The sequence below is a fragment of the Vespula vulgaris genome, chromosome 4 (genome assembly GCF_905475345.1).
Source record: "Vespula vulgaris chromosome 4, iyVesVulg1.1, whole genome shotgun sequence".
Lineage (NCBI taxonomy): Eukaryota > Metazoa > Arthropoda > Insecta > Hymenoptera > Vespidae > Vespula > Vespula vulgaris.
In genome coordinates this window covers 9,138,303-9,152,958 of record NC_066589.1, presented here as the reverse complement: position 1 = coordinate 9,152,958, position 14,656 = coordinate 9,138,303, and the positions used below count along the sequence as shown (strand labels likewise).

Below are 14,656 nucleotides of genomic sequence, written 5' to 3'. Positions count from 1 at the left end.
TAAAACGAGATTTATCATATAGAAATTACGTATACTTCTTCATTGGTCTCATTCGTCCCCGTTGTAGAACTCTCATGCTCATTCTACTGCGAGACGTCACCGGTAACCGGTACCCTTACGTTTAAAGTCGGAACATAATAGTTAAAAAAAAAGTTTTTATCATATATATTTACGACAATGTACTCCATTAAAAGAATTCTGACGTCTAATATCACGTAAGTTTTTCTACATTTTCCTTCATATACGAATTTGTTCATTTATACATTTTGCATTATATAATTTCTAACCCTTTTACTATCTACTACATTCCATTTTAAGCCAATGACTATTTTCAGTATTTAACTGACTTAATTATTTTATAATGGATAAATTAATTTTATAATGGAAAATTTAATTAAATAACGAAGATATAAAAATTTTTTGTATATTTGGAACAAGACTTTTTTGCTCAATATCATATCCTTTTATATTGACCTATCAATTATAACATAACAAAATTAGCATCATGATTGGTTGGAATAATTAAGCATTCGTTATATAATTAATTCTATAATTATACTAATATAAAATTCTTAATATTTTCTATAGTAAAGATCAATGTGCAAGACTGAAACATAGCTTACCAGATTTGCCTTATGAATACAAGGCATTGGAACCGATAATATGTGCAGAAATTATGCAACTACATCATTCTAAACATCACGCGACTTACGTTAATAATTTGAATGTTGCCGAAGAAAAACTGAAAGAAGCTGTTGCTAAGGGCGATGTAAATGCGCAAATTGCACTTGGTCCTGCTTTAAAATTTAATGGAGGTGGCCATCTCAATCATAGTATCTTTTGGAAAAATCTGTCGCCATGTGGTGGTAAACCAAATGGTATATTTGAACAATTTTATTACATAGCTATTATTATATCCAATAAAAATGCTATAAAATTTGTCTTTCTTCAATATATATAATCTTTACTGAGCAATTAATCAATATTATATATATTTAGATAAATTCTCTAAAGTTTTTTTATATCTTTATATCTCATTAATTAATCCATACATATTTATTATTTGTCATATCTGTTTTAAATTAGTGAAGCATTTTGGTAAAAATGTATGGATTTAACATAAAAGAAAAAAAGAGAAAATTGATTATTATTATCATACTCGTTTCGTTTTTGCAGTTTTGACCTTGCACTCTCTTTGTTTTTTACGATATGATACTTAAAACAATTTTGGAAAATGATACTAATATATATTTACGTATTTTGACAGATGCTCTTATCAAACAGATAGAAAAAGACTTTCATTCTTTGGATGAGATGAAAAAACGTTTATCAGAGAGTACCGTTGCTATTCAAGGCTCTGGATGGGGATGGCTTGGATACGATCAGAAATCAAAATCCCTTAAAATTGCTACCTGTGCAAATCAGGATCCTTTACAGGCTACAACTGGCCTCATACCTCTTCTTGGTATTGATGTTTGGGAACATGCATATTACCTTCAGTATAAAAATGTACGACCTGATTATGTAAAAGCAATCTTTGATATTGTTAATTGGGAGGATGTCAGTGCTCGTTTTAAACAGGCATCTGGCTGTTAAGTGCTTTATATATGCGAACAAGCATAATACTTCACATTTGAAATTATCATATACTGTGCACCATATAAAACAGTTATTGATTTCAACAATTTTTTGTATAAGATAGTATATCTACACCTGTGTTACTGTTTTATAGAAATATTTCTTATAATATCTTAGGTACTTATTCAATGCATATACAGTGAATAAGAAATAAAAATAAAATTAATATATATATACCTACTTATGTAACTTGGATACTTTTCATATTAACTTCATGTATCATATATAAATTGATGATATGGAAATTATAAAATACAATTTAATAATTAAAGAAATTGATGCATCGAGTTTTTAGAAATATGTTAGCACAAGTGATGTCATTCTTTTCAGTAAAAATAAGTTTAAGTAAATAATTGCATTCCTGCACGTATCCTTATCTTACCACTTTGTTTATACTTAAAATACTAAACAAAAACACCTACGTATATTATTATATTTTATTACAATTTTTGAACGATAACACAATTTTTCCTATTACTAATCACTTCATTAAAAATATTTATAACATTTTCAAATGTTCATAAGTGACCGACACATCGTTAGAGACTAGGCTTATAACCTAAAAATTGTAATCAATATATTATGCGCGGCAAAGAATTAGATTTAGAATAAAATTCGATGATCCAGAATTAATTTAAATTTAAATAAATATGCTTTTCAAAATTTTAAATAGACTTTTATAACTTATTTTTTTTATTGGTCACTTATAAACATTATTTTAAGTCATTGGCTACGTGAATCTAAATTTTCTAAATACTTTCACTTCTGACATTTGGCAACGCTGCCTTCAGGATTGAAGCCATCAAAGGATATAAACGAGAAAGAGCAAAAATTATAACCTTTGGTATTTCGTCGTTTTAATTATAAACAAAATAAAAGGACGAAGAGAGAAAGAGTTGAATATCCTGTTATATTGCCGAGTAATCAAACACGACTATCCATTTGTGAGATATCGTGACTCATTGAACTAAAGCTTAAACATATGCACGTGTAAGACATTATTAGAACTGTCATTACAAAAATAAATTTAGTGAAAGATGACAATGGGCGATGAGACTCCAATTACATCTCTTGTACTTCCCGTTATATTACGACCGATTTTAACTAAGGTATCCTCATATGATATCTTTATGTAATATTATTACATTCTGTTATATTAAGAAACTTCATTGAAAATCAATAAGAACTTAAGGTTCTTATTATTTCTATTTTACTAGTTCTCTGTGTAAATATATATTATATTCTTAAATTGATATTATTGTAGTTGGAGAGACAAAATGTTATGGCAGCTCAAACTTTATGTACCGCACTTTCAAAAGCAGAAAATACATATCCTGGAATTATGCATGACCTAATTTTAGGAATAATACAAAGGGCTGAATTAAATCTTGACATGAATGAAAGTGTTTTACGCTTACAAGGTGCTGCTTCTGATTACGATGGTAAAATCTTCGTATTACGAATAAAAAATTGTCTGTAAAAAGTTTACAAAAAAGTTTTAATAATTATAAATGTAAAGAGTTTCTACTAAGATAAAGAAGATTATAATTAAGATACGTGTTACAGTTGTTGAATATCGGACTGCACGATCTGAAGATGCTTTCCAAGAATTAAATCGTAAATCTATGTCACTGAAAAGAATATTGAGTCGTATTCCGGATGAAATAACAGATCGTAAAACATTTCTTGAAACAATAAAGTAAGTAATATCGTATTTCTACTTTTCTTTTTTTTTAAGTTTTGATATAAATTAAAAACATATTTTGATATAATTCACACAGAGAAATTGCAAGCGCGATAAAGAAGTTATTAGATGCAGTAAATGAGGTCACTGCATTTATACCTGGTTCAACGAGAAAACAAGCATTGGATCAGCGTAAAAGAGAATTTGTAAAATATAGTAAAAGGTTTAGTAATACGCTGAAGGAATACTTTAAGGAAGGACAGTAAGTACATATATACGTATATGCTTATAAATAGTCTCATTTATAAGAACTTTGAGTGTGTGTATGTGTATATAATATATATAATCAGTAAAACATTTAGGACATCAGTTTTTGGTATAAGAATTCTTATAAAATATTGTATAAATATTGTGCAATAATTCAAATCTCTTAACTTAAGTATGATGAACATTTTGAACACATTTATCATATTCTATCACATACACTTTTATTATTATAGGTAGTAGCACCTCTTATTTAATACTTTTCTGTACAACTTGTTTCTACTTGACATTTCGAAAATGTGATATTTTAACACAATTACACACAAACTTATGTTAAAAAGTAAATCACAATAGATTGCTAACAAGAATAGTTTAGTCATTTTTATGCACATACTTTTTTCTTATAGAATTTGCTATTATATGTTTGGAAATGACAGTATGTTATTTAAAATATGGATGTATACTGACTTTGACAATATTTGTGACTTTGTTATAGAGCAAATGCAGTATTTGTGAGTGCATTATATTTGATACATCAAACAAATATGATAATGCTTACAGTAAAGGATAAATGTGAATAAAAAATTCATATGGCTCTTCTGGGATCATTGGTCGGTGTGATACCATAACAATAAAATAATCGATATATATATATATAGATATATATATGTATGTAATATAATATTCTAATATTGTAGAATCTATTTGTTTGAAGATTATATTTAAATAATGTATAACGTGATAAATAGAGTACCACTATTTTATCAGTGGCTTCTAGCATACAATTATCATACATATACATGTTAAATAAAAAACTGTTGTCTTATTATTAATATTACAACTATTTATATTACATTATTGGAGATAGATTTTTATGTCAAACGAAAAAATGCTTTTACTCGTGAAAATAATGAACATTTACGAAGAAAAATGTTAAAAACTTATTTAATTGATTACAAAAGAAATAAAAGTTATTTTATGAATAACGCTTGTACACAAATAGATGTATCTCTTTACACAAAATTAGTTGTGATTTTTCATGCCTTCTTTGTGTCATATCAATAACAGTGAGGAGGAATAAAGCTTAACAATAATTATGATAAAATTGCTAAAAAAAAATCGAAATACTTCAAGCACGTTTACTGTCTGAAAATGCACGCACGATACTACCTACTCCACTAATATTATATACCTTCTCGTGCCATATTAACAAGTGATTACTGCTACCTTCTGTTGGAATTTCAAATCCTCGGTAAATATATTTCATTAGAACATCCATTAAATCACGATCTAATTGTGCTAGACAATCATCCATTTGATTCGACTTTATACTTAGAAGAACCTTTTGCGTTAAATTTCTAGCATTATCCTGAAATTTGTACATATTGAAACTTTTTTACAACGATATATTTGATAGAAAAATCTTAAAAATATTATTAACGTCTTATCATTTAAAAATATTCATAGAAAAAAGAAAAGTGATAATTAAATTACACAACGGTTCAATCTCATTATAATGGACGATTAACCAAATAAATGGATAAAGAAATTTAGAACGGAAGAATGAAAATTTGAGGTTACCTTTATCTGCTGATTTTTACATCCTAAAGGTGCAGACTTTAAAACGGATATCAATGCTTCGGCATTCTTACCCTTAAAAATATGTTAAGGAAAATATTCGATTAAACTATAATCCAATTATATTATTAAAAATTTCACAGTATGTATATATGTGTGTGTATGTGTATATACGAAATTATGCGAGAAAGGATATTGGCTAAGAAGTGTCAGAATTTCATTTTCGTCAGGACCAGTGGGTCCCGTCGAACCCGCATCGGCATCCTCTTCTTTGAAATTATTATCACTGTATTGATCAACGTCTATTTTTCGGAATGCTGACGCCGACGTATCTTTCTTACCGTCGTTTCTCGACATATCTATTATCTACCACGTAAACCTTCCAAGGATCACGCCTGATCACGCCCGGCTTATTGCCATGCCATGACACAAAGAGTATATTATAAATCGTGGCCATCGTGACTGCAAAAGCGACATCTACGTACGTGTTCCAAAACACATCTCGATCGATCTAAAGAACGACTACAGCGCTCTTGGATAATTTATAGGTCGGTAATGTAGAACTCTACGTAAAAGTTATAAATGATCGTTCTTATCTGTTGTTAATCGAATCTATATTACAATGCATTTATGATTTAATGAAGAATAATACAATAGATACAAAGGAAATTTAGTTTCTTGCAGTTTTTCTTGTATCATGTGCTTTTGTGTTTTTAAATAGTGCGAACTCTAATTGGACACAATGGACTATCCGAAACTTATTAGTATATTTAATACTCCTAAAATAATATGGCATCAAACGGATAATACGATTGGTATTCGTGTCATGTTACAGGACGTTAAAGATTATTTTCTTAGGGTCGAAGCTGATCACTTACGTTTTAGGTATAAACAACGTGAAGGTTAAAAACTTGTTTACATTATTATCGAATCAATGTTAAGTGTTGAGTGAGAAAAAATGATAAAAGAATATCTATTTTTAGCACCATATTAAACGACAAAGAATATTATCTAAGTTTGTACCTATTTGGCAGTGTGATACCAGAAGAAACTACTCATGTCAATTTGGAAAGAGAAATTAAAATCAATCTCATAAAGGCATTTAAATGTAATTTTATAAGTACGAAATCATTGTTAATATGACTTATAAATAAATGTCGTTTTAATTTTATCAAATGTGGCAGGGCTACCTTGGTTAAGATTACAAGATAATAAAGAGAAATGTCCTTATATAATTCTTGATTTAGAACGTTTATACGAACCAAGTTGGAGCAAAGATAAACGAATAAGAATTGTTGTAGATGGTAATTGCTTTTTTTATAATTTTAAATTTTTATTGAAAATATTTGTGTGATAATTATATCGTTTTGAAAAACTTTTGTATGTATAAAGTTTATTACTTTATTATGATTTTTATTTTCATTTAGAGGAACATACAATAGCGAAGTATGCACGTCAAAAAAATATCATGATTGACGATGTATCTACCGATGATGAAGAATCTAATGATGAATGGCTAGATGGTGAATTTTTTTAATGATACAACAGAATTCTAATCGTTTAATGTACAGTTTATTAGAATAATCAATTAGTATTCAATCTGTAATTATTGTTTTTTTTTTATATGAAAAATATTTTATTTGCAATATATGTTTCATTAAATGTTTATATTTTAATAAGTTACAAAAAAGCGATGTAACATCATTATTATTTTTTTTTATAAGTATTTTTATTACCAAAGATTAGTAGTCATATCGTTTAGTAAAATTAAGAGAACATTTGTTATACTTTCATGAGAGATTAAAGAATGTTTTGAAAATAAATTTGATTTTGTTTTATAAATATTTTTATGTTCATATTAAAGTATAAGGATAAAATATTGAAAAAATAAAAGGAATTATAACACAACTTTACTTTCTTCAAATAATTTAATAAAAATTGTGAATATGTAGAACCTGGATATCATTTCTCAACATATGTCTTTTATCAATAATGCTTGTTGTTTGTATGAGTAATATAATTAATTAACATAAAAATGTTACAATTATTAAACATAATTTAGCCCAAAGATTTTGTCTTTGTACTGAGCAAAAAAGTGAAATAGCTATTAAAAGTAATAATAGAACGTGTATTAAATAATGTATATGCACTCATACAAATCAATAAAATAATCTAAAAGTGATAATACTTATATGATTGTCAATAAAAACAATCTTTTTATATAATCTTATTTAATTAGTCAAGGAACTATTAGAATGTTGGTATTCGATATAAATGCTAAATATTTGTTCATATATCGTACTATACAATATTGCATACGACTGCTTATAACATAATGGAATATGTTGTTTTGTGTGAGACGTATTATGTAAAATAAAGCTATTACAAATATGACTATCATATATCCCTGCAAAATATACTCTAAAATTTGCACACAATTTTTGTAATATATATACATCATTTATACAAGCAATCGTTATAAAATAGAAATAACATATTACTTAGAAAAGAATAAATCACGCTCTATTGGTAATCATATATAAGAATAGAGAACACATTCATGAGATTGTATTATTTTGTCTACTTTCTAATAGCTATTTAAACAATTTACTTTAACGTTGTTATATATTTAATCTTATTTAAATAATTATTGTTCACTAAAATATTATTATAAACTAAATATATAATAAATTATTATATATTATTTTGAATATATTTATTCGAGAAGTATTTGCAATTTGGACTAAAAAAACTGAAACAATGTATACATTAATATTTTTTGTTTAATGCTAACAACTGTCTTTGGTACTGACGATTAATAAAAATAAGAAGATTATTTAAATGCCTTTGTGAAGAGATTTTTGTCTCTGAGAAGTTATTATACTATGGAAAAACCGAAACTAATATTTATATTTTTTCTTTTAGATATATAATATTTACCAATCGAAAAAATTAAGTATTTCAATATTTTATATAGAATTTAAAATATTAGATCGTAAAGATTAAAGTCCGATCATTTTTCTTATCAAACGAAACTAACTTAAATTGAAAAAAAAAAAATTAAAGATTACAATGGATACGAAATATTTTGAAAAAAAAAGAAAAGAAAAAAATTACGTAACTTTCATAGTCCAATAACGATATTTATAATAATACTCTCATCGTTGAAAACGAGACGAATATAAATATCAGAGATTACATAATATTTTCATAGTATTTTAATATTCTCTAAGCTATATATATATATATATAAAAGCTATATATATATATGTATGTGTGTTTGTATGTATATATCTAAATTGCTATGAATAATTTATTTATTTTTTTAAATTTGACTGGCACCTTCCAATGAAAGTCTTTGATTAATATTCTCTACCCTTACTTTCATTTCTCTAAGTATATCCTCAGCTAGATTATCGACAGTTGTATATCTAACTTTGAAGAAATTAAATATATCTATGAGAAATTCTATAATCTGATCTCTAAAGAATTGGCAGGTAGATCGTAGGCTTCCTTCGGGACCTAGGAATCCCCAAACAAGTACTGGTGTTACTTGTTCAGAAATGGAATAGAAATGGGCCAAGAAACCTTTATCATATTTCAACATTTGTCTTTTACCCATCAGCATCGACCATACCGCGGTTCCTACAGCCTTAAACACAAGATTCATCATATATAAACAATTCCAAATAAAATTCATCGATTGAAATAATTTTTTCAATTTTTAATTTTTATTTTTTAACTCACTGTCTCCCTGAAACTCGCGGATATCCATCTATTTTGAAGTATGGCCTTGATGGACGATGGCGGTTTCTCGACTTCCTCGAAGGCATCTAATAGTATAAAGTCAATTAGTACGTCATAAAAATTAATACATTTGACACCACGGTTAAATAACTCTTCTTCGATCATGTTACTGTTACTTGGATTATTTAAGAACTCCAGCATTCGTTCGTAATGCGTTAGATAATCCTTTGGGTCCTAAAAGAAAAAAGAAAAAAAAAAAAAAAAAGAAATTATCATCGAGTCTCTCATGAGATCATATTTTGTCATTTTATACTTCGTACAGATCGAAGATACATACCCTGTCGGCATAAATAATTAAATCGCTGATAATTTGACGGCCAATATCAGCTATCCAAATGGAGGTCGACTGTATATCGAACAGTTTCGTGTAAGCTTGACGAAGACAGTATACTTTAGCCAAGTACTCAACATCGGAGCCGCATTTTACCAGCTCTGTATGCAATCGTCTGCAATGCAGTGTTCATATGAAATCCGATATTTTTTCGTGTTAAAGAGTATAGAAAAAAAAAAGAAGAAAATCAAGATCTCAAATGTATATGCATGCGCGCGCGTGTGTGTATAAATGTATAAATGTATATGTACCTGCAAGGAATGCCTTTATCTTCGTGTTGCTTTAATGCTGCATGATATAACTTTTGCCTTTCGAAATGTGGAAAAAGTTCTGAAAATTCTTCGAATTCACGTAGATCAGCTACCTGTAAAGAAAACGATCGAAGTTCTAAATAATAGATATAATAAATGTACGAGTAGACGAGTAAAATTATATTAAAAAAAGAAAAAAAAAAAAAAAATAAAGGAGAACGAACAGCGTTTCCCAAACTACGTCTCGTGAAAAATGACGAAAATTAATATTATTTTTTCCTATTTCTATGTAGTTCGTTATAAATGATAAAAATTTGAGAATACACGTTTGTCCTATTCTCTTATCTCTCATATCGATTTCCTTCATCCATATTTCATCATTAATATCTACCCACCCAAACAAAAATAAATCAAAGTGTCAATGTTGAAATTTCAGAATTTGCGAAGTGTTACGAATAGGGTAAAATTTCGGGAAACTCTGCTTTGGAGTATTTAGTATATTTTATGAGAAAAGAAAGAGAGAGAGAGAGAGAGAGAGAGAAAGAAGAAAAAATATGAGGTATTGTTTCAAAGTTGATTTGAATACCGAGTCAAGATTTAAAAAATCTGTTCTTACGAGCGAAAAAAAGAAACAAACAAAGAAAGCAAAAAAGAAAAAAAAACGTAAAGAAAGAAAGAACGTAAAGCGATTATTCGCGTCCACTCATCGTCATAGTAATCGTACATAGAGATTATTTCCCCCTTCGCCATCATCATTCGTTGGTATTCTACGCAAAGAGGTAGAACGACAACGTACCAAGTCGTTGTCCCCAAGCGTAGGAGGAAGAATTGAAGGAGGAGGAGAAGTAGAGGAAGAAGAAGAAGAAGAAGAGAAGGAAAAAGGAAGAGGAGGAGGAGGAGGAGGCATGATATGCTCACGGGAAAGGCTTTAGAAGATGAGGGCTGCATCGTACACACAGAAAGGGGAACGAACGACATCCATGGATAAGAAGAGTGCACCGTATCTTCCGCATTCCAAAACATGAAATTCATAGAACGCCTCTCGTCTGTAATAAACTCTTTTACGAGTAGAAAGATAATAGATGGGTGTTCAACGACTAACTAAATCATACAATTTGTAAATCAATTTTGTAAATACGGAGCAGAGTAGGGAGACCCTAGTTGGTCTCCCTTTTTTCTTTCTCTCTTTTTTATTTTTTTGTTTTTTTTTCGATCATCGTACTATATGTGGATGTGTGTGTGTGTGTATTTTCAAAGTTTGATAAGCATTTTTTTTTCGACAAAGATTTGAGATTCGTGGATTTTCCCCTTGCTGATATATTTATATCCCCTGCGAACTGTCGACCGTGAGTTATGAATTTAATAGTTTATGATGAAAGTAGAAAAAAAGAGAAGAAAGAAATATGTGTTAAGAAGAAGGAAGAATTATGTCAATCTTCTCAATGATTCTGGAGATTCTCTCTCTCTCTCTCTCTCTCTCTCTCTTCCTGTTTCTCTCTCTGTGTTTGCACTTTCATCTTCCTTCACCCGTCGTATCAACGTCATTTCGTATCAATACCATTCCCCTTATATCTCTCTCAAGCTTTATTTTCACTTCGCGCGTTATAACTTTATTCTTCGTCATCGTCGTCGTTATTGTTCAAAAAAAAAAAAAAAAGAAGAAAGAAATCAAAACGTAAAATTAGAGACGATACGAGAAGTCCGAGCAGTGTAAATCGATGATTAAAAAAATAGATTTTTAATATGATTACGATATGAATAAAAAAAGGAAAGAAAAAGAAAAAATAAAATTAGAGATAACAAATATCTTTGTGGCGAGGGTGAAACTTACCCCATCCCGTGCTGATTCAAACGATTCTGGCGAAGAGGCAGCATCAGCTTTTTCCTTTCCGGATATTCGCATTCCCATGTTGGATTGATGGCGACTCTCTAAGCTTTCCTGGCTATCGTCACGAAACAGCACCGAGTGCTATGACATAAAAAAAGAAGATATATATATACATATATATATACGTACATATGTGCGCGCGTATACACATTCTCATGGAAATTGTTTCGCTAGCGTAAAAAAATGAATTCAAAGAGAAAGGACAGCGATTGTGACGTATTTGAAGTGACGCTAGACGGAGAAAATAATAGCGATTTTTTTTCGCGAGTGCCAACGGTATTCCAACGAAACGAGCAATTATAACAGGGAGGATGAGGATGAGAAGGAGGACGAGGAAACAATACCTGATCGATGAATAGAAGCTCCGCGTGATTCTGGATTTGATAACCCATGTCGAGGAGATCTTGTACGTCCTGCGTAAATGCTGCGTCCGCGTTTGATGGCAGGGCAAGGGCATCGTTGCTTAGAGTAGAACTGAACGCGGTGAGTGCATCCTCCCAACAATAGAGTGCCTTCTCTAGTGCTTCCAAACCTGTGTATCATTATCGTCATTATCATTACTATCGTCATCGTCATCATTTATTGATTTCTATTCCGCTTAGCCATGTTTGTATCTTTTATCGATAATCCCTTTGTACTGGAGCAACCTTTTTGCATCGAATTAATCATATAACCCATCTACATACAACCTCTCTCTCTTTCTCTCTCTTTCTCTCTCTCTCCCCTTTTTAATCTTATCTGCGATGTTTTTATTTGAAATTTAAATTAACCGGATATATCTCATTGTATGTCAGATTTCTTTTTTTTATTTTTTGTTTGGTTTTGCTTTGTAATAAGAGGGTTATATACGAACTTAAAAAGTTCGAAAAAAGAGGAAAAAGAAAGAAAAGAAAGAAAAATTCAGAATCGATCTTTCCAAAAATATTTTTTATTCGTGACGGCAGTAACTCGTTTAAGAATATTATCGATCAAATTTTATCGAAGAATTACGTATTTTAAACTTTAAACTTTGTTTTTTTATAACTTCTTACGTATGTTTTTTTTTTTTATTTTTTTTCCTTCAAATCGACGATTTGAATGAAATTTGAACAGAATTACTTCTCATATCATTATCTGATATTTATTACGGAAATTTTTTAAGAGTCCGTTTTTTGTTGCGGTCATTAAAAAACTATGGAAATCTTTTTATCAGAAATTGTATGGTACATTCAAATATTTTTTATCTTTTGAAAATATATTAAAAATCGTTTTCGTGAAAGATTAAATCTTTAAAAATGTATTTGAAGAATTTTTTAGTTTTCATTTTTATTTTTGATAATACTCGGAAGAGATATTGATAAAATATCGTAAAAAACTCTGCTTGAATCGACATCGATAAAATCAAAAATACGTACTATCACACATATTTAATGATTTTTTATTAATAGAATATATTACATGTAAAGTAAATCATAAAAATTGCATTTCTTTTTCTTTTTGAACCATCCAAGTATACGTGAATACTTGTTAAAATTGCAAAAGAAATTTTTTTTTTTTAATTTTATTTAAAATATGCCTACAATTTATAGAAACGAGTTGTTAATGGTGTCCGAAATATATTTCATTCATTATTGGAAGATAGGTAGGATTGTGTGTTTAACTGTATGTGTACTAAAACGAGAAAGTATAATACTTTCTTGGTTGATTTCGTAAGACGTTCATCGTTCAGATCGGGGACGCCTAGTAATAAAAAGAAGAAGATACGATTTTTGTATAACGGGTATGTTTAAAGTTTATTAATATTCATTAGAAACGAATGAAGTAATATGGAGGAACGCGCATTCCTTGTGCTTTCAAGAATGTCAAGATATCAACGGGATCCACAGAGTACTCACGAGAACGGTAGATTCTATATACATATGTATAAGTGAGAAATAGTTAAAAAAAAAAATTGACCGTTTAACAAGGGTCAACAAGGGAAAGTCCTGTGGAGTATTGTATTATATTTTTTTTTGAACATCTTGCCTTTCATATATCCAAAACTATTTTTGTTTGTACTAAACTGTCGATCGTTTATAAGTTTTCATTACTTTATACATAATATACTATATATATATATATTAAATAAATTTTAATTACTCATAAGTTTACAATGATTATATTTTTAATATAAATAAATAATTATTTAAAATTAACTATTATTATTAACAATTTATTTTTCCCTTCAAAATTAATATTCATCATTTTTTATTATATATTTGTCACTGCATATTTATACGCTTTGAGGAATATTTAAATATAAAGTAAAATTTAAATATCAAATAAATATCACATAAATTATTTCATTATTTCTAATTCTTTAAATATTTTATATTAAAATCATTTGTAAAACAATATCAGTGATAGATTACATTTCACAGAACCGTATCATAAATAAATTAATCGTATGCGATTTATGATAGGAATAACAATCGAATTTAATATATATTGAAACTCTCCTCTAATCTACTATACATGTATACACATATACATACATATATATATATATACATATACACATATACACATATATATACATACATATATGTACAACGAGCTTCTCTTATTGTAATAATATTTGGCCAGAGGGCAGCTATGTGCAATTCATGAGTGCAGCTGTATACAGGGAGGTTTGCACCCCTCATCGGTTGAGATTGCTTTGGTTTCAACTGGGGTCCAGATAAGATATTTCTTACCCCCAGGAGCAGAATGCAAGTTGTGTACGGCAGTAAACCCTAACGACGAACGTTTATTTATCCATCCTCTCTGATCGATAAAATTTCTTGACCAACGCAAGATAGAAAGAGGGAGGGAAAGAGAAAGAGAAAGAGAGAGAAATAGAGAGAAAGATATTAATTATTTTACAAGTAATATGACCTATATGAACATCTTTTTAAACGATAAAAGCTATCTAAAAATACGTTTAATTCCTATCTTAACGCAATAATCGATCGCGCTTTATAGGTCGATCCATTTGCACTGCCTTTTAATCGGTCCACGAAAATTAGAGTTAATTGATCTTCCGGAAATAATTTACTCTTCGATAAACTCGTTATCGAGTGTACTAATGGATCTCTAAAAGATTTATCGCGTGAGTAAACCTATGTTTTAATATCTTTTTTGTTGTTGATCTTTTGTTAAAAAAAGAAAAAAAAAAAAAGAGAGAAAAAAGAAAAAAAAAACCTTACACGATCGAT

The 14,656-nt window shown here is 28.9% G+C and overlaps 5 protein-coding genes across 5 annotated transcripts in view; 3 read left to right on the top strand and 2 right to left on the bottom strand.

Moving 5' to 3' along the window:
• Window positions 1-42: 42 nt before the first annotated feature.
• On the top strand, window positions 43-1,822 carry LOC127063259 (superoxide dismutase [Mn], mitochondrial). Its single transcript, XM_050992779.1, has 3 exons — window positions 43-215; window positions 589-878; window positions 1,268-1,822. Exons 1-3 carry the CDS (start codon window positions 178-180, stop codon window positions 1,594-1,596), a joined length of 657 nt encoding a protein of 218 aa, XP_050848736.1. The 5' UTR covers window positions 43-177; the 3' UTR covers window positions 1,597-1,822.
• Window positions 1,823-2,440: 618 nt separating this feature from the next.
• LOC127063260 (programmed cell death protein 10) lies at window positions 2,441-4,421 on the top strand. The gene is made up of 5 exons (XM_050992780.1): window positions 2,441-2,747; window positions 2,903-3,080; window positions 3,205-3,337; window positions 3,420-3,584; window positions 4,083-4,421. The coding sequence occupies exons 1-5, from the start codon at window positions 2,676-2,678 to the stop codon at window positions 4,165-4,167; spliced, it is 633 nt and encodes a 210-aa protein (XP_050848737.1). The 5' UTR covers window positions 2,441-2,675; the 3' UTR covers window positions 4,168-4,421.
• A 94-nt stretch (window positions 4,422-4,515) lies between these two features.
• On the bottom strand, window positions 4,516-5,616 carry LOC127063263 (actin-related protein 2/3 complex subunit 5-C). Its single transcript, XM_050992785.1, has 3 exons — window positions 5,362-5,616; window positions 5,168-5,241; window positions 4,516-4,955 (listed from the first exon to the last, which is right to left on the bottom strand). Exons 1-3 carry the CDS (start codon window positions 5,519-5,521, stop codon window positions 4,716-4,718), a joined length of 474 nt encoding a protein of 157 aa, XP_050848742.1. The 5' UTR covers window positions 5,522-5,616; the 3' UTR covers window positions 4,516-4,715.
• A 163-nt stretch (window positions 5,617-5,779) lies between these two features.
• LOC127063262 (putative ATP-dependent RNA helicase TDRD12) lies at window positions 5,780-7,042 on the top strand. Its single transcript, XM_050992784.1, has 4 exons — window positions 5,780-6,049; window positions 6,148-6,272; window positions 6,349-6,468; window positions 6,592-7,042. The coding sequence occupies exons 1-4, from the start codon at window positions 5,907-5,909 to the stop codon at window positions 6,699-6,701; spliced, it is 498 nt and encodes a 165-aa protein (XP_050848741.1). The 5' UTR covers window positions 5,780-5,906; the 3' UTR covers window positions 6,702-7,042.
• A 697-nt stretch (window positions 7,043-7,739) lies between these two features.
• Window positions 7,740-14,656, bottom strand: part of LOC127063257 (mitoguardin) — a 31,505-nt gene continuing 24,588 nt past the window's right edge. The window contains exons 4-9 of the mRNA XM_050992774.1: window positions 11,786-11,973; window positions 11,385-11,522; window positions 9,554-9,666; window positions 9,249-9,417; window positions 8,912-9,145; window positions 7,740-8,816 (exon numbers count right to left, since the gene is read on the bottom strand). Of these exons, the coding sequence (XP_050848731.1) occupies window positions 8,490-8,816; window positions 8,912-9,145; window positions 9,249-9,417; window positions 9,554-9,666; window positions 11,385-11,522; window positions 11,786-11,973 (1,169 nt within the window). The 3' untranslated portion in view covers window positions 7,740-8,489. The remainder of the gene's footprint in view (window positions 8,817-8,911; window positions 9,146-9,248; window positions 9,418-9,553; window positions 9,667-11,384; window positions 11,523-11,785; window positions 11,974-14,656) is intronic.

Coding starts and splice junctions, on each gene's coding strand:
- LOC127063263 (XM_050992785.1), bottom strand. CDS start 5,521: ATGTCGAGAAACGACGGTAAGAAAGATACGTCGGCGTCAGCATTCCGA. Junction 5,242..5,361: donor AATTCTGACACTTCTTAGCC/AATATCCTTTCT, acceptor AACATATTTTTA/AGGGTAAGAATGCCGAAGCA. Junction 4,956..5,167: donor GTAAAAATCAGCAGATAAAG/GTAACCTCAAAT, acceptor TACAAATTTCAG/GATAATGCTAGAAATTTAAC.
- LOC127063262 (XM_050992784.1), top strand. CDS start 5,907: ATGGACTATCCGAAACTTATTAGTATATTTAATACTCCTAAAATAATA. Junction 6,050..6,147: donor GCTGATCACTTACGTTTTAG/GTATAAACAACG, acceptor ATCTATTTTTAG/CACCATATTAAACGACAAAG. Junction 6,273..6,348: donor TCTCATAAAGGCATTTAAAT/GTAATTTTATAA, acceptor CAAATGTGGCAG/GGCTACCTTGGTTAAGATTA.
- LOC127063260 (XM_050992780.1), top strand. CDS start 2,676: ATGACAATGGGCGATGAGACTCCAATTACATCTCTTGTACTTCCCGTT. Junction 3,081..3,204: donor TGCTGCTTCTGATTACGATG/GTAAAATCTTCG, acceptor TACGTGTTACAG/TTGTTGAATATCGGACTGCA. Junction 3,585..4,082: donor GAATACTTTAAGGAAGGACA/GTAAGTACATAT, acceptor ACTTTGTTATAG/AGCAAATGCAGTATTTGTGA.
- LOC127063259 (XM_050992779.1), top strand. CDS start 178: ATGTACTCCATTAAAAGAATTCTGACGTCTAATATCAC. Junction 216..588: donor ATTCTGACGTCTAATATCAC/GTAAGTTTTTCT, acceptor TATTTTCTATAG/TAAAGATCAATGTGCAAGAC. Junction 879..1,267: donor ATGTGGTGGTAAACCAAATG/GTATATTTGAAC, acceptor GTATTTTGACAG/ATGCTCTTATCAAACAGATA.